Below are 20,806 nucleotides of genomic sequence, written 5' to 3' on the forward strand. Positions count from 1 at the left end.
AGCTGTTTTTTAAAAATGCAATGGGATAAATTGTAATGGAAAAAAATATAAATTTAACTTCAGAAAATGAAAAACTTCTGTGAGTCATAAAACATTGTAACCTAATTAGGTGGGAAATAATGAAACAGGAAAATTTTTTTGCAGCATACTTGACCAATGGCTTTAAAACAAATATCAACAAAGCTATGATAATTCAGTAAGAAAAACAGAAAATGTTAGCCAAATTAAGTTTTGACCCAGCAATTCTACTTTTATAGTCTATGTGATGAAAAGAATCACATGTCTTTAGATAATAACATAGAAGAATGCTCTTTCATTGTTCTTTAATGGAAAACTGGGAGCCTCTTATTTGTTCAATGCTAGGGAGAATGGGAAAATGAATAATTGTTGTTTATGTACTATAGAAAGAATGCAAGAAAATATTAAAAGTGGTTGCTTTTGGCGGGGTAAAGGAGGAATCAAGATTCATTGTATCATTTCATGCAGTTTTAAAGAGACAGGGTCTCATATATATATATTGCCCAGGCTGGTCTTGAACTGCTGGGCTCAAATGATCTACTTAAGAAGATTGGACTACAAACATGAACCACCTCACTCAGAAATTTTGTCTATTTTTTAATGTATTTCTTCACTCAGAAATTTTGCCTGTTTTTTAATGTATTTCCTCCTCAAATGTTTCTAAAATTAAAATATATACATACATACTTACTATTCTCATTGAGTAGAAATTATATGAGCAATAACATTCTTTATCAGTGGTTTTTAAATTTGCTACATATTAGAATCCATGGACAACTTTCTAAAAATAAGAAATCTAATTCCCAAGTTATACCTCATATGCATCATATCACAACCTCTAAAGGAAGGACCCAGGCATTGGTATTCTTTAAAATTCCCTGGGTGATTCCAGGGTGCAGCCAAATTGTATGTAAGTGAACCAGGACTCATTGGCAGGGGAATACTGGACTCAAGTTGCTCAGGTTCAAAGTGGGGACACACACACAAACACACACACACACAGTTTCTATGTGTAGTCAACCATTTTTAGCAGAAAATGCTGTGTCACTTTTCACAGCTGGGCACCAAAGACTATCATGCAAGCTTCCAGGAAAAAAACAAGGAATGTCCTAGTCACCTGCCAGGAAGAGCTGTTCTTGCTGAAGGTCAGATCCCAACTGTGCTCTTAGCAAATCAGAAGTGAAAACAAGGACAAGAACTAGATGGTTGTGCAAGAAGAATTGTGCACTTCCTACATCATTCTCCACACCCGAAGCAGCCTCCTAGATGCATGTGCACAACCTTCAGCCTACAGTCTCCCTTGTGCATGAAACCAGGACATAAACTCTTGTCATTTAGAGCTCACCTGTCCACCACATATAGGTGCAGACTGACCACAGAAGAACATGCTAGGGACAGAGAGGGAGAACTAAGCTCTACTGATAACTCGCACAATTTTCGGACAAGATCCATAATGACTATGAAGTCTTTGCTACTACATCTGCAAAGACGCCAGGACGGGAAGTGTTTTAGTGGCTTAGATCCACTATGATCTCTATGAGCCTCACCCAACATTAGACACTGCAAATACAGATACAATTGGAAGCAAGCTAAGTGTATTTTCTGATCATGAACTTGATCTGAGTCAATTGTGATAATGCCCCTGACACAGTATCCTGGAAAGAAAGAAAATGGAAATTGTCTGAGAAATGCAGACAGACAGGAAGTTCAAAAGAGGGGGGATACAGAATGACCTCTCAGCCTCTTAAAATCCCCAGTAATCCACAGCCCAGCCGGACAAAGTACCATCCATTTTAGATAGTTCCCAGAAGATGTTATCTTCAAAAAAAAAAAAAAAAAAATCTTAAAGAATGCTGGAGAGAATGTGAAATCAATACAGCCTTTCTGGAAAGAATTGGGCAATATGTATCAAGATTCTCCACAAATGCAAACCATTTTATTCAATGATTCCACTGCTGGGAATCTGCCACCCTTAAAGAGGCATCAAAGGTACATAGAAAAATTATCAGACAAAAGTATTCCTATCAGGGGTTCTGGGGACAGGTTGCACAAGAACGTAAATGTACTTACTATTAAACTGTATGCTTGAGCACTGATTAAGATGATAAATCTTACAGGTATTGGACCACAATTTAAAATAAAAAATTCATAACAGAAATTTAATAGTGAAGATATTAACATGTTGGTTCATGCTGCAATTTTTAAAATATGAAAAATAAAGTAAACATCCAACAATTAGAAATCAATTTAAAAATCAATTATAGAACATTGAAACCACAGACATAACAAGTTGTTCAAACAAACTGGAAATTTCTCATGATGCAATCTGAAGGGGAAAAAAGCAGAACATAAAACCCTTATATTATGTGGTCTCAGGTTTAGGTTGCAGTTTAAAATAAAGACTAGAAAAGATAATATCAAAATGCTGGCAGTACGTCAATAATGAGATTTCCAAATTTTCTACAAGAAATATTCTTGCAGGGTTTGGGGAGGCAGCACCTTGTCAGACGTAAACTCACTGTCCAAGAATCAGGCAGGATGACTTCTATCTCACAACCTGTCAGTGTTCCCTTAAAGATATAGCAAGAGTGGCTTTCAAACATGCTACATGAGGTGTGTCAACTGTGAGACAGAAATGAACTGAACTGGGCAGAAGTGGAAATGGCAGCACACTCTCTAGTCTCCCCACACCAGCCAGTACAAGCAGAAGAGCAATATAGAGTTAGGATCTCTTATTAGAGATACTTGGGACCCAAAGTGTTTTGGATTTGGAAATATTTGCATATACATAATGAGATATCATGGGGGTGGGATCCAGACTAAAACACAAAATTTATTTATGTTACATATACATCTTATATGCAGAGCCTAAAGGTAATTTTATACAATATTCTTGGCATGCCTGCATTTTGACTGTGACCTATCACATGACATTAGGGGCAGAATTTTTCACCTGAGATGATATGTATGTGCTCAAAAAGATCCAAGATTTGGGGGCTGAGGATGTAGCTCAGTGGTAGAGGGCTTGCCTAGCATGTGTGAGGCACCTGGTTCGATCCTCAACATCACATAAAAATAAATAAATAAAATAAATGTCCATCAACTAAAAAAATTTTTTTTAAAAGTTCAAGATTTTGGAGCATTTCAGATTTCTAAATTATGGAGGTTCCATCCATATCCCTAATTTGTCCCCATTTTCTGTTGTACCCACAGTATTTCAAAAGGCTTCGTCTCATTAATGCCTGACTCTCTTGATTGTTTCATAATAGGCCAATGTGATCTGGGAAAAAGAATGCAAATGTGAAATAACTAATGATATTACAAATAAATACACCACAGGAAATGGGCTTTACTTTTCTCTGGAAGACAAAAGGATGCATTACAAATATTGATTAGTTCTCAATCCAAAAAGTATTACAACAGCCACAGAACTATTTTAATGGATGCTGGTCCTTGTTTTCATTACAGAAAATAGATTCCCCATTTAGAAAAACACAAAAATTTTGAAACAATACTCAAAAAATTAATTTTCTAACTAACAGTGGAAAAAATATAAATAGAGGAAGGTGGCAAAAAGGTTTTTTAAAAATTTAGAATTTGCAGGGAAATGGATGGCATTAGAGCAGATTATGCTAAGTGAAGCTAGCCAATCCCTAAAAAACAAATGCCAAATGTCTTCTTTGATATAAGGAGAGTAACTAAGAACAGAGTAGGGACGAAGAGCATGAGAAGGAGATTAACATTAAACAGGGATGAGAGGTGGGAAGGAAAGGGAGAGAGAAGGGAAATTTCATGGAAATGGAAGGAGACCCTCAGGGTTATACAAAAGTACATACAAGAGGAAGTGAGGGGAAAGGGAAAAATAATACAAGGGGGAGAAATGAATGACAGTAGAGAGGGTAGAGAGAGAAGAGGGGAGGGGAGGGGAGGGGGGATAGTAGAGGATAGGAAAGGCAGCAGAACACAACAGACACTAGTATGGCAATATGTAAATCAATGGATGTGTAACTGATGTGATTCTGCAATCTGTATATGGGGTAAAAATGGGAGTTCATAACCCACTTGAATCAAAGTGTGAAATATGATATATCAAGAACTATGTAATGTTTTGAACAACCAACAATAAAAAATTTTAAAAAAAAAAAACTCAATTTAAGGTGGAATGTAAGAACTCCATCACATAAAATGTAAGGCCACATTAATACAACACTCAGAGGCTAATCACCAATTATGTTAATACAAATTTTTATTAATACAGGTTATTTGGTTCCGAGTGCCTTCTTCAGAGAGGTTTTATAGCATTTGACCCTCACTAGAATAGAATAATTGCTCCCGTCTCCAACAGTTTCTTGATTAGCATCAATTAGTGAAGAGTTTCTATCCAAACAAGTAAAACAGGTTTGGTTTTGTTTTAAAAAATTAAAATTTAAATTAAAAAAAAGAAAGAAAGAACAACCCCAAAAGGCCTCTATTTTAAATGAGAAAAGGGTCTAATCTTACAAATCAGAAAAGTGATCAAGGTAATTTCAGAGCTGAGTCTGAGCACAGTCCACTGGAGTGGAGGGATGAGACAGGAGATGGGGAGTGGCTCAGTACCTTCTGGGAGCTGCAGATACACTGTACTTACTGTATCATTAGCAGCAACAGTGCAAGCTTCTAAAATAGATGGATATTTTTAACCCAGTGAACATTCACAGCCATATGTCAATTAAAAAACATTTTTTTTAAATAGGCAGGTAGAACATTAGAGCTCCAGCTATTTTCCCAACCACATGGTTTAATCAGAAATCTGTGCATTAGACACTGTGGAAAAAATACTGTTTATCATTTAATGTATTCTGAGTCACTGCCATTTTTAAGCAAGCATCTCTGACCCTAACTTTTCAAATTAAAATTACAAAGATAATGAAGCCAAATCACCACTGTGAGACACTAATTTGCTACACAAATTTGAGCAGCACACAAGAGCTGCTCTGTTAGAGACATACCTGTTTATTTCATTTGGATCAAAAACATCTAATATGGAGAATATTTTCTGCAATCCATTAAAAGTTGAATGTTGCAGAATTACTATTCTCTTCTATTCATAAGGCCAAGCAAAGAATTTAGCAAAAATAAATTTCATTCCTGTGGAGGAAAAACTTGAGAATGTTTTCTCAAAGCTGAAAATATCTAATATTGATTGGTCTGGGCATATAAGGAAACACGTCTCATCAGGGTTACCTTGGCCACAGCCCAAAACCCCTCTGGATAGGCATGCCATTCCTTGTTACCCAAAGTCCCACTAAAACAGACACTGAATTTGTTATAAATAATAAAATTACATCTGAAGTACAGTATTCCCTGTAGTCTCTTAGGTATTCCTTAGTCCTAGGCCCAAGCAACATCAATTCATTTGCAGTAGCACAGACAATCAGAGGGAACATGATCCAAAATATCAAATCTCTGTACTTGGAATTACCTTCAAATGAGGTCCCTTAAGGATACAGATGAGTTCAGAATTATCTCTATTTTACATACATAAGGTATACTGAGATAAGACATCCTGCCTATCCTCAAGGATTACATAAACAAAGCACATATTGTTAAAGAAAAAAAAATCATCAAATGATACTTGTGAAAGCACAGAAAGGCACACTTCATTCAGGTGTGGGTTTTGGGACCACCTGCAGTGGCATCTTGCAGTTGAGGAGAGAGACTGAGCTCAACTCTGAATACAGAATGGTTTAGTGGGAATTTATAGTCAAGGAGCAGGGTGTAGCTGGAGCACAGAATGTTACAAACATTAGGAGTAAGTGGGGGATTCTCATTCAACTGACCTAACAGGATCCTTGCTTAAATACTGGCCAGGGTGGTTAGGCATCACCTGTGGGCTGGTGCAGGGTGAGGAAACTGATCAGATTAGGGGGTAAGTCAGTTCGCTAAACTGACTTAGCAGGTTTCTTTGCTAAAACTGGATTTTACAATAGAATGCACAGATGAGCCTGGGAGAAGGTTCAGAAGCCTGAATAAAGTTTGATAGAACAAAGAATTTGTGTCAATACAAACACTAACTCAGAGAAAATGGGCAAATAACTTAGCTGATCAAAAAGCAAAGGTAAGATACCGTACATAATTTTTACAAAGAAAGAGCGATTCAGACCAGGGTAACCTAGCAAAAGAGGCAGTGTGGGAAATAAGATTTGAAGGAAGAGAAGACATCTGACATAGAGATATAGCAGCGGGGAGGGCAAAGAGGGAAGCAAGGACATTTCAGGAATTTCCCCAAATACTGATAAACAGGTCAAATTCCTTGGCACAGGAAATCACTTCATACCAAAAAGGTTTCCAAGTTCCAGCTAATGATTGGATTGTAAACAATGCTATCCAAAATAAGAAAATTCTAGAACAATAAAATATTTTTGGACACTCACCAAATTCAGAGCACCATTTCTAACATTCAAACCCTTGAGTGTTGGTCTCCTAATCAAATACCCACTAAATAATTCAGAAATAATGCAAATGTCATCTTAAGTAATACAAACATTTGGGAAAACAGAAAAAAACAGATAACTAGTTAATTTCAGAGACCCAGGGCACATTTTAGATGAATTCTGAATATGTTTGTGTGTAACTAAGAAGAATTTTTGTGCTTGTGCAGCATCAGCAAGGTCCCAAATTATCCTGCCTTTTGTAAACAAATACTCAGCAAATCTGAAAATATCAAAGAACTGTTAGGGTTCTGGTATGAGCATCTGTGAAAGAATTTCCTCACATCTGAATCATAATCTCTCAAAGTTAAATACCTGTGGTTTTTTAGGGCGGTTGGGGTTAACATTGAGTGTAAGAAGTTGATAATGGTGAGGGGAGTCCAGATACCTTATACAAGTCATCCATGAGTCCCAAGCCCCTGCCCCCTTTACAAGTCTGAGTTTTCACAAACAATTAAATTTTATATCTGTTCCAATGTGGGATGATGTAATCAAGTAAAACACATCAGTATATAAGGCCTGGTAGCTTGTCCTACGGCACTTCCCTAGATCTGTAACCTTCAAATGTACCATATAGTCCACAGAGTTCCTTGATTCAGTCGCAAGAAACCAACAGAACCTGTGCTTAACATCTATACTGATCTTGAATCTCTTAAAATCCAGCCTGGCCAGTCTGAACACTTTACATGGAGGTTGAACTAAAGAGACAAGTCTACTAAAACCATACTTTAAAACAAAAGGGGAGGGGGTAGGCTTTTTCCCCTTCTTCCAAAAGTTACTATAACAAAGAAAAAAAAAACAAATCTCCCAGAAGATTTCCTGCAGGCATTCAGTGTGCTTGACTTTGATCCCGTTTTATTACTTATGCAATCAAGACAGCTTGTTTGGATGCCACTCTATTGCTTGTTTACCTGGGGATTTTTTGTTTGATCTTGATTGCACCAAGTGAGACTGTCGAGGCAGCAAGGGTGATGAAGGCAGAGACATTGAGACACCTTTGGCCAAGCTCACCCGATAGGTGTCCTCTGCTAGGCTCACAGGAGCGTCAACACCATGACCAGGGGGTGGGACTGGAGAAGTCTCTTGACTGAAGTCACCTCCTGGAGTGGAGAAATAATATCTTAGGTTACAGCATTCATTACAAGTTGATGTGAATTTAATTCCTAAAAACTACATTTTTAAAATATAATGCCCATATGCCTTAACGTATAATGCCCATACAACTTGACTTTCTTTCAAATGACTTTCCCCATCACTCTTAAAACTTCTTGCCCTCTGGGAGATAATTTAAGTTTTACCACTCAAGCATCAATGAATTCTGCCTCTGATCCCTTTCTCTCCTTACCCTACTGGTCTAGTTGCTTCCTAACAATGGGTCCAGGATTAGATATAGAATGAAGGATCCACAAGCAGCTCTGATGTCAGCTAAGAAGAGGGCAAGGTGACCGCCTTCTGTGAGTATCACTGGGACAGAGTCCAATGCAAGAGCTGCTCCAGAACTCCCAGGCTTCCTGATGCTCCTTTCCAATAAGGAACTTCCAAGGAAGGTCTTGGCTGTTTCCACAATCCTTCCGAGCCCCACCCTGCTGCTCACCCATCCCATCTATTCCACATGCCCCCAAACCTGAGGTCCATCCTCTCAAACCTCAACCAGCCCCTACCCAACACAGGACTAGAACTATGGCTCACATACTAGGCAGGTTTCCTTGGTCCTTAACCCTTAAACAGCCTTGGAAACAAACAAGGTTATTGCAGATCCTCCAAAATATACAGGATGCAATTACAATGTAGGAAATATACGAAGAAGGGAGTATATTGGCAGGAACCATTCTCTCAAAAAAAAAAAAATATAGCCAGTCCTCAAGTACTCAGATACTGTGCTTCCCTCCTACGGCTGCTGCCTCTATCACATTCTCACTTAATCTGTACTAAGAAACACCTGAGGAAGTGCAGAGAGAGAAGGCAAATCATCATCCTGCAGATTAAAAAGCACCTTCAAGCTCTAAAGTATAGGCAGTAGAATCAAAAAGATACATAAAGTTTCCCAGAAGCAAAAGCAGACTCTGCTAAATGCCAACCAACTGGTCCTTGTCATGCCTCCCGACTCTGGGGGAAATAAAAAAATCAAGATTTGAAAAAAAAAAAAAAAGAAAAATGAAAGTTGTCTAGCCATGTGGGAACTCAATTTTTCCAGATCTTTGTGCATAAGGCTCAAAAAAGGGATGTGACCAAACCTATCAAGTTTCAAATACCATCACTGTGCCCTTTGTTTCATATTAGGAGCCATGGGGAAGGAGAGTCACTCCACCTCAGACCAGGGTTTGTGTTCATGCCTCTTACAAAGGCTACTCAAAACCAGCAGAGCTGCGAACAGAAAAGCCAGGAGCTCTGGAATGGACAAGTCAGCAAAGTCAGAAAGGTGAGTGTAGTCTCAGCTGGACCAGCCATGCTCCAAGGGGTTCTGAGAAACCCGATAAACTAAAAATTTATCACAAATTGCTCAACTGATTGCCACTTGAAGGAAAAAACAAAATCACCAGAAAATCTTCACTAAAATTACAAAAACAAGGACATCATTCATGGCAAATGCCTAAGAGTTCTGTCCCCAAGACAGGAAAGCAGGCAGGAATTAGCACAGGCTCTTGGCTCCTATGGTCCATGTGGACAACAGCCCTCAAACACTGCTTCCCTAGATGGCACTGTGAGGTGTCACTGTCATCAACCCCAGGATCACAGGAGCCATCCTGGAATCTTACAGACTGCACCTCCTGAGGCCATTAGCCAGTACATGAAACTTCATCACTGCCTTCTCTTTGGCAATGAAACTGGTCCTAAGGTGGGGCTGGGGCTGGTACCCTAATGCCAACTCCCACAGGACTGAATACCCAAATGCTCTGAAGAGACTCACAAGAGTAGAGTCTTGTTTTCTCTGATCCAGTACGGAGTTCTCATGATCAGTCCCTACTGCCACCGACACTCTAGTGATGAATGCCAGCAGGTGCCACGCCTGTAAGAACAGAGTTGGGTCACCTGATTCATGGACACTGACACAAGAAACACAGGGATATAGAGAACTTGGAAAGGGCTCAGGCAAGGCCCCCAGGGATACCCACACAGGACCTGAGGGACTGGAAGAGGTGACACTTGTGTTAGAAGAGAGATGCTCTGTGACTCTCTTTAGATCACTTGTCACAGAACGGTGTTGTGACTGTGAGGTGGCCTGACAGACCACCAGGCCACCCACTAACAAGGATTTCTGACCTATATGTTAAAAAAAAAAAAAAAAAAAACAGACTTCAAGCAACTTAATTTGGATGGGAACACAAAAGAAGAGATAAATAAAACACCACCAGAAATTTCAAAAGTAAGCTCATCCCTCAGAAAAGGTTTGTTGACTTAAATACCTAACTGTCCAATATAGTACAAGAGAAATTTGAAGGGTAGGAGATTTAAATTACAAGGTTTCCTAATTACAAATTCTACCCACAAAGTTTGTTTATATCAAGCAAAGCAAATATTTTCATTAACTGCAGATCTGGTGGGGATGAGTTTCAAAAGCATGCCGTAGCCATGAGGGCTGCAGCCTTCGGAGCAGCTGGGCCCAGCATTTTGGTTTTATACAGGCTACAATAAAAACAGGACTTAGAGATGGGGTTGGGGGAGCAGGGTTCTATTTCAACTTGGCTTTACTATCACGCTATAATATCTGCCCCAAACATGCTGTTCTGTTGGGGTTTTCAGAAACAAACTTCCAGCATTCTTTTTATTAGAAAGGCACAAAGCAGGGAGAGGAGTTTTATGGATGAACAGGAGGCACAAAGCATGAAGTGGGTGATCCAGCAGCTCATAAGCTGCAGTCGGCGCCCCGGAGCCTGCAGCTTTAGCTGTAACTGCACCAGGGCAGGGGGTTAAGGTCAAAGAAAGCTCAGAGGATCCCAAGAAGCCAGAAGCAGAAAGTGGAAATCTCTTAGGGGCGCCCACAGGAACAATGCAATACTAGTTCTGGACAACATTACACCAGAAATTCTCCGGTTGATTTAACATTCCGCAGCAGATGCTTAAAGAGGTTTAAGAGGAATTAAAGGCATTTCACTGCAACAACCAGCATGGCTGGCACATTTCTTTCAGCCTTGAATAGATGCTGTTTTCTTTTAACAGCAACCTATTCCATTCCCCACCTCCATCAAGGGATGGGAAACACACTTCAATCACCCTTTCCAGTTGATGCAGCACAAGTGCCCAATCCAGGAGGACAATGCATCCTCGCCAAGGTAGACCAGGGATTTACCAGGCCTGCCCCTGCTGCACGGGCAGCAACTTCCCATGAAATGTTTACACTCCACAGACCTTCCCATCCACTCCAATATGCTTTCTCTCCAGGAGCTTCTAGTCCAGTCCCACAGATAGGGACCTGGGTGTTAACTGGGAGGAACAGGGGCCACAGCCAGAATCTCCCCTCAACCAGCCAGTTCAGAATCTAACATATTCATTACCCCAAATAGTCAAGACCTTTGGGGGAAATGGAGATCCCCAAGAGAGATACCTTCTAAATCAGTTTAGTAAGTATGAGGTAAACACACTTTTGCAGAAAAAGTTCCGATAGTATATAACTTGCAAAACCTAAAATATTGACTATGTCATTCATACACACACACACACACACACACACACACACACAAACACACACACACACAGACTTTTATTTTTAAAAATCAGTTAATTGCATGGACACATATAACTACATATACAGAAGAGGTATAAATGTCAAAATCATAGTTTGCAAAGATAATTACCAAAGGGAATAAAGCCATCCAGTAAAGCATTTTAAACTGGCAGAAATGGCTTTTGATAATATTTTAAATTTTTTCCCCACTATTACAGACTGTGAAAAGGGATTTTAAATTCACAATGAAAGAAAATCTGAATCTGGGAGATGAATGCTGAAAGGGGGCTATGCAGAATAGCAAAGTCCGACATTGCAGATTAAAGTACATGGAGTGCAGGATTAGAGATGGCTTTAAAAAAACGAGGGCGATGAAGTCAGGGAGATGAAAGCAAAAACCTATTTCAGAAAGGGTAGACCTGATCAAGGCAAGGGTGAGCACAGACATTCAGGTAAACAGGTCTGCAGAGGCAGCAAATAAGGTTTCTATTTATCGTGCCACTGAAGTGGCTTGGGAAGGCAGGGGTGGGGGAGGGGAAGGTGGAAGCTTAGAATAGAAAGAGAAAGATGCTCTGTTTCTCCAGCTCCAGAAAACAGGGCTTGTATGATACATTTAACTAGGGCATTAAAGGTATTACAGCATCTTTTGTGCGGTCCCTGCCTCCAAGCACACTAATGTTTCTTAAACATATTTTCCATTATAACGTTTTATAACCACATAATGCACATATATCTACAGAAACCAGGAAATTGGAAACAATTTCCTCCATAAGATCTAGTATCCTTTTTGAACCCTGCAGAAGGCACTGTCTGCAACAGAAAACACTTTCAAGCATTTGAGGTCTTATGGGATCCTGTAGTTTGTAGGCAAAGCTACTGATCACAAATGTGTATATTCAAAAAGACAGATAAAATGCATCCAAGTAAACAACCTTCAAAAGCATTCACATAATCATGACTAATTCTCAAACAATACCACGAAGGGGTGAGAAAGCAGCTCACCTCCAGGGTAGGAAAAAAAACCCAGCCTTCGTTTGTCCCCCTTGTATTATTTTTCCCCTTCCCCTCACTTCCTCTTGTATGTACTTTTGTATACCTCTGAGGGTCTCCTTCCATTTCCATGCATTTTCCCTTCTCTCCTAAAAATGGGAGCTCATAACCCACTTGAATCAAATTGTGAAATATGATATATCAAGAACTATGTAATGTTTTGAACAGCCAACAATAAAAAATAAAAAAAAATTTAAAAAAAAAAAAAAAAAAAAAAAAACCCAGCCTATTGGACCCGTGTATCCTTTTGTCTTCAGAAATCTGCCCAGTGGGTTCTAAATACAGATCAGTAAATACTGTCCTCATACTCCAAGTTGCAGAATCAAATGTACAAATGTGCTTTCCCCTAAGACAGATGAGTAAACACACTGGCATTTCTTCTCTAATTGGACATTAATTTTTCCTTTAAGACATGTCACCATGCAAGAGTTTCTGTGCTTTATAAATATATGATCTCAGAGAAACTCCCATCCCCCAAGCCCCACAGAAGGGCACTTTAAAATAAATGCTTTATAGATGTAATGGGTGCCAGGACAAGGTGTTAGGTGCTCTCTTTATTTTACCTCATTTAATCTTCCCCAACACTCCATGAGAAGGTGCTATTACTAGCCCTCTTCTCAGATCAGAAAACCAAGGCACAGATCAAGCATCATGCCCAAGGGCACCAGCAAATGTCCAAACTCAGGGTGAACCCAGGCAACTGGACCCAGAGTCCATTTTCTCAGTACTGCTTCCTTTTGAGAAGGCTGTCGAGATACGTTTTCAGCATTATGTCATACTGTATACTTAATAGGGAAAACCAAAAATAGTATATGTAGGTCTACACGCAATACAGGCCACTGTAAAAAGAAACCTGTTCCCTCATCTATTTTCCCGTTCCGTGCTGGCTGGCTAATTAGTTCCACAACACTCCTGGAATGCTCCCCTGGGGAGGCGCCCAGGCCCAGTGATCATTAATTTTCTTTCAATCACACCTTATGCTCCCACCATGCAAGCAAAGTGGATCTGTGATACAGGTGTTTAGTCATCCAGCACCCTAAATAATTTCTTGCTCTTTCCTGTGTTACTATACATTTGTTAAATCCTGCAGCATTGGGCCTGCTATTTTTACTACACAGATATGCCTGGAGCCATTTCTTCCAGGAGAAAGCCAAGTCCCACTCCTCTGCTCAGCCAGGACCAAAAATGAAATAATGGATCAGCTGTGGTTAAAAGCAACCTTGAAGGGTTCATCTTACACCAGTAAGGAATTCATTATCCTAAATTTCCTTAGCAGCAATATGGACATTACCCAGGTCCACAGGTCTGGGGGACCACCCAGCAACTGGGTCCATGGCTTTGCCAGGCTTAGTGCTCTTGGTCACAGCAGCAGTTCCCTGGCCCCTCCACATAGGAGGGTGCCCAAGTCCTGCCCAGGAGGCTACTTTACCTGGTATGGCCCAGGTAATGGTTTTAAAGCTCACCAAATAATTCTGCTATGCAGCTGGGATGTAGAACCATCACAGCAAGAAGATGGTCAAAAAGATCTGAAATGTTTATGTTCCAATTATTATCGAAAATTCCACTGCTCAGCTCTCGTTCAATTTGGGAAGCAAAGGTTGGTGAAGATAATAGGTTTATTCAAAGCAGAACTTGAGGAAGACAGAGATCTCTTCTGTCTCAAATCTCCATCTTTTGGGGACTCAGGGATGTGAACAGCTTTTGTCAGAGGGCGGTATAGTAAAACAAAAGGCAGGAATGAGATATCTGTAGATTTAGCCAGGCTGTGCTAGTCAGAAACATGTCAGGTCTCAGTTTCCCTGGTGCCCCCCAAAGCCAGGGGCAGCTCCTCAACCTCTACTTTCAGCAGGAGGAAACTCCAGACCCAGGAAAGCAGTTATCCGGAAGTTACCTTTAATTTTAAAGGGACTGTGTTTCAGTATCACAAAGAAAGGAAAAGAAACCTCAGGGAATGCTCAATGATACAGATGATTAAAATTAAAGCTTCCATTATTCAAAATGTGCATTCCCTGAGTGTGTATATGTATATTGTATATGTACATATGAATATGCACGGGCACATACACAAATGTTTACATACACAAAATGTATATAGACATACATAATTGTATGGAGGGTCTCCAGAGAAACACATGGAGCCAACAGTAGTGGCTGTGGCCAGGAATGGGAACTGACCAATTAGGAGCTCAGATGGGAGGTTGACATTTGTATATGGTTGACATTTTCTATGTGTACATATTTTCTGTAAATATTTAAATTTGTACTCCCTAGGATTGGGCCATGTATAGATTTGACGGTCTTTAGGCAAAAGGGCCACCACCTGCTCTGGCCTAACTGGGTGAGTGAAATGAAGTTCTGTTCCACAAAGTATATGCACAAAGATGTGGGTGGTGCTTACTGCTCAAAGGTGAGCTTGTCTGTAGCTGGCTGCGGAACACAGACATGGGAGGAAGAAGAGCAGAATGCACTGGTCTATAGGGCTGGTGGCAACGCTCCACCAAGGACGGGTAGGTGTTTTTGCTGTTGGCACCCTGTCCCATCCCCCTCCAAATCCTCATGGTCTCTGCTGTTGGTGGCATGAGTGGGCACACCTACAGATGCATAGGACACTGGGAAAACATCAGGTGGCACCCGAGGGGAGTGGGAATGACAGGAATGGGCATGGAATGGGGTGAAGGCCAAGAAAGTAGCGGCTTAAAAGAAAAAAAAAATATTGAGGCAGGACAGAACCAAGGAATAAAGAAGTCAAAGGAAGAGGAGGAATAGCCCCGTCATGGGGAGGGGCAGCTTGGAGATGGGGGAAGGTGGTCAAAACATGAGAGTTTAAAACTGCATCTGGTAAGCAGTCCTGGCAAAGCCTCTCCCGGCACCCTGGTAAAATGTCTATAACTACAAAGTAAAAGAAAAAACTCACAAGTACAAAAACTATACCATACAGCAAAGGACTGCCAGAAAGAAAAGAAATCCAAGCCACTGAAAGGAAGACAAAGAAGCATCCTTTGCTGTTGCAACAACCGGTCGCCTAACCACACTGCAGTGTGTGAAGCAGCAGAGCCCACTCTCCAAGCAGGGCAGAGGCTGACACGCTCTCCTCCTCCCGTGACTCCACCCCGCGACTCCTGCAGGAACCCACAGGTCCTGAAGCTTAACACATGGCTGATTCCTTTTGATTATTATTATTTCTTGTTCCGTGAACCTTCCCCAAAACCATCAGTGGTGGAAGTCTGAGAAAACTTGGTTTATTAGTGCAAGGAAACGGAACATCTTCCTGAACACTCAGACAAAGAAAACTGAGAACAAAACAGGGGGATCCCGAGGGAATCCAGGATGGCTGGTCTCCCACACCCTCCTGTGGTGTTCCTTTTCTGATTAATCTATACTATAGACTAAGATCAATTAGCACTATAAAAAAAAATCCAGTCAATGACAAAGAGAACAACCTTGAAAGGTTCCCCCAGGATACAGAGGAAGGGACAAAATTTTTAACAATATATAAAAAAAAAATTATACATACGGAAAATAAAGGTTGTTTCTGAGAAGAAAAAAAAAAGACAAGATAAAGTAATTAAAACACTGTTTTTGAACTGAAGAATGCCGACAAAAAGGGCCCACCATGCACTGAAGGGAGACCCACACCTAGACCCATCTCCAAAAACTTCAAGTTGAAAGTTTAAGACAGGATTATCACAGGCATCCAGAGTAAGTATTTAAAAAGGTTTAATAGGACACAAAACCACAGGGGACACTGAAAGGAACCAGAACCCAGCTGTCCTTAGATACCCTGCATTGGTTTCCTAGAGCTGCTGTAACAAAGCACCACAAATTAGATGGTTCCAACAGCCAAAACTTATTTTCTCATACTTCTGATGTCTACAGGCCCCAAATCAAGGTGTGGGGTGGGGTGTGCCCTCTCTGGAGGCTCTGGGTAGATTCTTTTTTTTTTTTTAATATTTATTTGGACACAAAATCTTTTTTTTTTAATATTTATTTTTTAGGTGTAGATGGACACAACGCACCCGTGCTAAGCGAGCAGCTCTGCTGCTGAGTCACAATACCAGCCCAACACAATATCTTTATTTTTATGTGGTGCCGAGAATCGAACCTGGTGCCTCACGCATGCTAGGTGAGCGCACTACCTCTTGAGCCACATCCCCAGCCCATCTGGATAGAGTCTTACCCATGCTTCTTTCTCTGTTCCTGGTGTGGCTAGCAATCAGTGAGGTTCCTTGGTTTGTAGACTCCTCACTTTAACCTCTGCCTACACTATCACCTGTTGAACTATCTGTGTCCTCTCTTTTAAAGACACCAGGCATATGGGGTTAGGGCCCACCTAATCCAGTAAGACCGTCATTTTAATATGATTCCCTCTGAACTGGATTTATGTCTGCAAAGATTCTCTTTCCAAAAAGGGTCATAGGTTCTGTATCAAAGGTTGGAACTTCAACATATCTACGCGGGAGGAGGACCACAATTCAACCCAAAAAACTTCTCTCCAACACCACAAGCCAGAGGTCAAAAAGCAACATCTATAAAACTTAAGGGAGAGAAGGGCATGACTAAGTCTTATAAAACTGTACTAAGTTTTCCAGTATGTGCCATACCAACCCCCAAACATTCTGAGATACTCAAAGGTTCAGAAAATGCACAGTACATTTTTCCTTTTGAAGGAAATATAGGCTACTTAGGCTACAATTCCAGAGGTTCAGGAGGCTGAGGCAGTAGGTTCATAAGTTCAAAGCCAGCCTCAGCAACTTAGCAAGACCTTATGCAATTTAGCAAAACCCAATGTCAAACATAAAAAGGGCTAGGGGGCTGGGGTTGCGGCTCAGTGATAGGGCACTCGCCTACCATGCATGAGGCACTGGGATAGATCCTCAGTACCACATAAAAATAAAATGAAGATATTGTGTCTACCTATAACTAAAAAAATAAATGTTAAAAAAATATAAAATAAAAAGGGCTAGGGATGTGGCTCAGAGGCTAAGCGCCCCTGAGTTCCATCCCCAGAACCACCTCCCCCGCCCCTGCCCAAAAGCAATAAACTCTATAACCCAAGCCTTCTAACACTTCATTCAACTATCCCTCTCCACTCCCTTCTCATTCAGGAAATGTGTTTTTTGAACCATGTCCTTCATCCCACAGTGCAGAATCTCTTACCTTATCTGGGTGACCTCTTGAAATAATAGCTCATGTTGCCCTGCCAGAACTTGCTAACAATGGCTCACATTTTTTACATGACTGGGACAGGGAAAGCTTTCTCTGCCCCCACCCACCCCTCTAAACAAGCAAAGAAGCACAGAGCACTACAATGACCATTTTCATTGCCAAGGAACAAATTACAAAAACGACAATGAAAAAAATCAGTTTACCATATGATCAACATTTTTTAAACCATGTGGAATAAACATCTAAGCCAGTATACACAATCTTTTATATGCCACATGACAATAATGGGGAAATAATACACACATCCAAAAGCTTAGAAGGTAGTTTAGTAAAATGTTGACAGTGGTTGCTATTAAGTAGGGCTGGGATATGGATGGTTTTTCTCTTTCTTTCTGATTTCAGTTTGACATATTTCTGACAGTTTTTGTAACAAAAATATTTTATAAGATAAAATACACTATTTTCTTGCACATACTTATTGGAAACATAAATCTGTATCTAGCTCCTTTTATTTCCCCAGGAAGGAGGGCTTACTTTTCTTTTTTCTAGGCACTTCCAACCATGCCCACTGCTTTCATTCAACCCATCTGGCTCAGACTTGCCCTATTCCAGCCAGCCTGAACTGCCCACAGCCAGCTCTTACTGATGTCAATGGTTTTCCCTGTGGATTGTTCTCACAATGAAGGTCTGGACTGGTTCCCCTACAAAGAACTTAGAAGGAAACACACCACCCTGGTTGCCTTTACTCCAACTTCCCTGCCTTTAGCCTTCAATCTCAACCAATTAATGACTTTTTTAACATTAAAACTTCCTCAAAAACAACCTAAATATTCCCTCTTAATTTCTAATAATATAGAAAACTCCACTTTTTTTTTCTGCAGGTCTTTCTTGGAGGTGAAATGAGAAAAAATAATAAGACCATGGTGCTGCACATTTCATATCTCATGTCATGGGTGCCACCAGACCCAAGCAACAAGACAGCCTGGAGCTGCTACCACCCCCTAGACATTCAACCACTTAAACCATTCTCAGTTACACACCAGCACACAATCACTGCCAGAGTTCACATTTACCCTGGAACTTATATTAAGGAGGTACGCAAGTAACATGTCAGAGCCGGTGAACTATAAATGTATGCTCATTGAGTGTATCTGCCCTGATAATAACTAAGCTAGCAGTCATTAAGCCCTTACCACGTGCTTGGCACCTTCCCAAGGACTTTATACACAGTAACTGAGTCATTCATCTTGTTCCATTTGAAGTAGATGCCGTCACTGTTCCCTGTTTCAGCTTAGGAAACTGAGGCATGGGGAAGCTAACGTAAGTTGCCTGGGGTCCCACAGCCTGTAAGTGGCAGACCCAGAACAGAAGCCTGGCACTCCAACTCCAGTCAGAGCTCATCACGCCAGCCTATTGCCCCAGAGGGAGGATTCCCTAACTGAGGCCTACTGAGCATGGAGCACTATTTGGTGCTTAAGAAATTCTGACTGTTTTCCACAGATAATTTAGCAAGTCATGTTTCTTTGAATGATAATCATCAAGAACATTCTGTCATATTGGACATGCTGACATTTTGGGGGTGGAAAAATAAGTGGAGGGAAAAAGACTTTTAGAACAATACCATAACCAGTACACCACCCCCTCACTAACTACTCAAATCCAAACTCTGGCAGGCCCAGCAGCAAAGCTGTCTGCCAGCAGGCCTCATTACCAGAGAAAGGGAGAGAATAAAAGGGACCTGCTACCATTTATCTAACTTCAACTCCTCACAAGGAAAATGGCATCTATAAACACTTTGGAAAAAATACCTTAAAGTTTCTAGGTAGCATGTAAAGTTTCTTCCCCACAAAAACACATTTAAAAATGTAACACAACCAAGTCAGTTCACATTCTGGAAAGAAGCAGACTAAATCAACTGTGTACATGTGGTTGTGTAACAAGGTCCTTTTTCAGGCTGGTATAGGCGGTCAGGAAGAGAATGAGATGACTTCGCATTTTCTGTATGTCTGTGTTTTATTTGTCATATTCCTGCTCCATCATCACCACCCAAAAAGAAGAAAGAAAGAAAAAAAATCTGCTCAGTTTTCAAAACAGCAGCCTCAATGACATGTCTGGTAAAATATCTTAGCAACAATGTCAATATTGTCTCACTGCAGCTAACCATATTAACATTCCACTCCAATCATGATTTCTCAAATATAAAATGGAATGCAAGTTATTCACCTCATTCATTCTTTGAGTATCTCTCTGGGAAAAGAGCCCTCTAACATCATGTAAATTAAACATCAGAATTATATTCATTTGCTATTAGTCTTTGTGTATCTAACTTGCAAGTGTGAGTATGTGAGTAAGCAAATGTTGACAAGGAATAGGCATAAACATAAGAACCAAACAAAATATACTGACACATTACTTTGATCAAATACTATCCCTTTGTTATTTCTGCAATGGAATACTTTCACTTATCTGCTTGTATATCTTTATTTCAAGTTCATCTTTATAGGATTGCCAAGAACTAGATAACGGGGAATCTGCTTCCAAGAGTTTATATGCAGATTTGCATGGCTGGTTGGAACTGTCCCTGCAGTGACACAGGAATCAACTGCATACTAACAGTTCCCAAATCTAACTGTTCAAAAAATCACACACACCCCCACACACACAAAAAAAATTACAGATGTTAGGACTCCATTCATGCTGAGTGATGTGTAGGTCCTCCAGTGGGAATGCGAGTCACCAGGGCCTTGGTGAACTGGAAAGGTTAGGAATCACAGCCTGGCACAGTTACCTCAGGGCCCCACCTTGTGAAGCCAAGGTGAACAACTCTTTCGTGCCCAGCCCTTCTGAATGCACACAAATCTTAAAAGATGTCCAAGCTTCTGATTTCAGCTCCTTGCATCACACCTCATATCCCTGCCCCACCCCCTTTCTCCTAGCAAATGCGTGCCCTCCCAGAATGTTTACTGCAACTGTCCTAGAGCACTCTGCTAAGGACATGCCTATCACCACAGCTCTGGCCTCCATCTGCACCAGATGGAATGGTGAGGGTCATATCTGACCCTCACCATTAGCTCATTTAACCTCACATTAGCTCAGATAAATGAGCTAAGGAAGCAAGAATGTCCAAGATGCCACCATACTAAAGTCCACAGGAGAGTGACAGGGACAGAAAAGCAAAGAGCCTGGATGGTATAGAAATGACTACAGACACTTACTATGATCCAGGCTCTATTATAAGCACTTTAACCCATTTAATCTTCATAAGAACCAATAATCGAGGAGTAGGTAGTAATCCCTAGGTACTGGCCAGGGCGTTGATTCCAAGACTCTCAGTGGATAACAAAATCTGAGGATGCTTGGATGCTCTTATATAAAATGTCACAGTGCTTGCATGCAACCTACACATATCCTCCTGTATACTTTAAATCATCTCTAGTAT

General features: G+C 40.6%; 1 protein-coding gene across 11 annotated transcripts in view; it reads right to left on the reverse strand.

The window, feature by feature from the left end:
* The window catches only part of Tanc1 (tetratricopeptide repeat, ankyrin repeat and coiled-coil containing 1), a 225,795-nt gene that overhangs the window by 111,953 nt on the left and 93,036 nt on the right, over positions 1–20,806 (reverse strand). For 10 of the 11 annotated variants that reach the window (XM_071619154.1, XM_071619151.1, XM_071619157.1 and 7 more), the window contains exon 4: positions 7,400–7,588. In XM_071619154.1, coding sequence (XP_071475255.1) covers positions 7,400–7,588 — 189 coding nt within the window. Of the gene's footprint in view, positions 1–7,399; positions 7,589–20,806 lie in introns of those variants that run through there. The other variant, XM_071619155.1, reaches the window with a different exon arrangement.

The sequence above is a fragment of the Marmota flaviventris genome, chromosome 11, assembly GCF_047511675.1.
Source record: "Marmota flaviventris isolate mMarFla1 chromosome 11, mMarFla1.hap1, whole genome shotgun sequence".
NCBI lineage: Eukaryota > Metazoa > Chordata > Mammalia > Rodentia > Sciuridae > Marmota > Marmota flaviventris.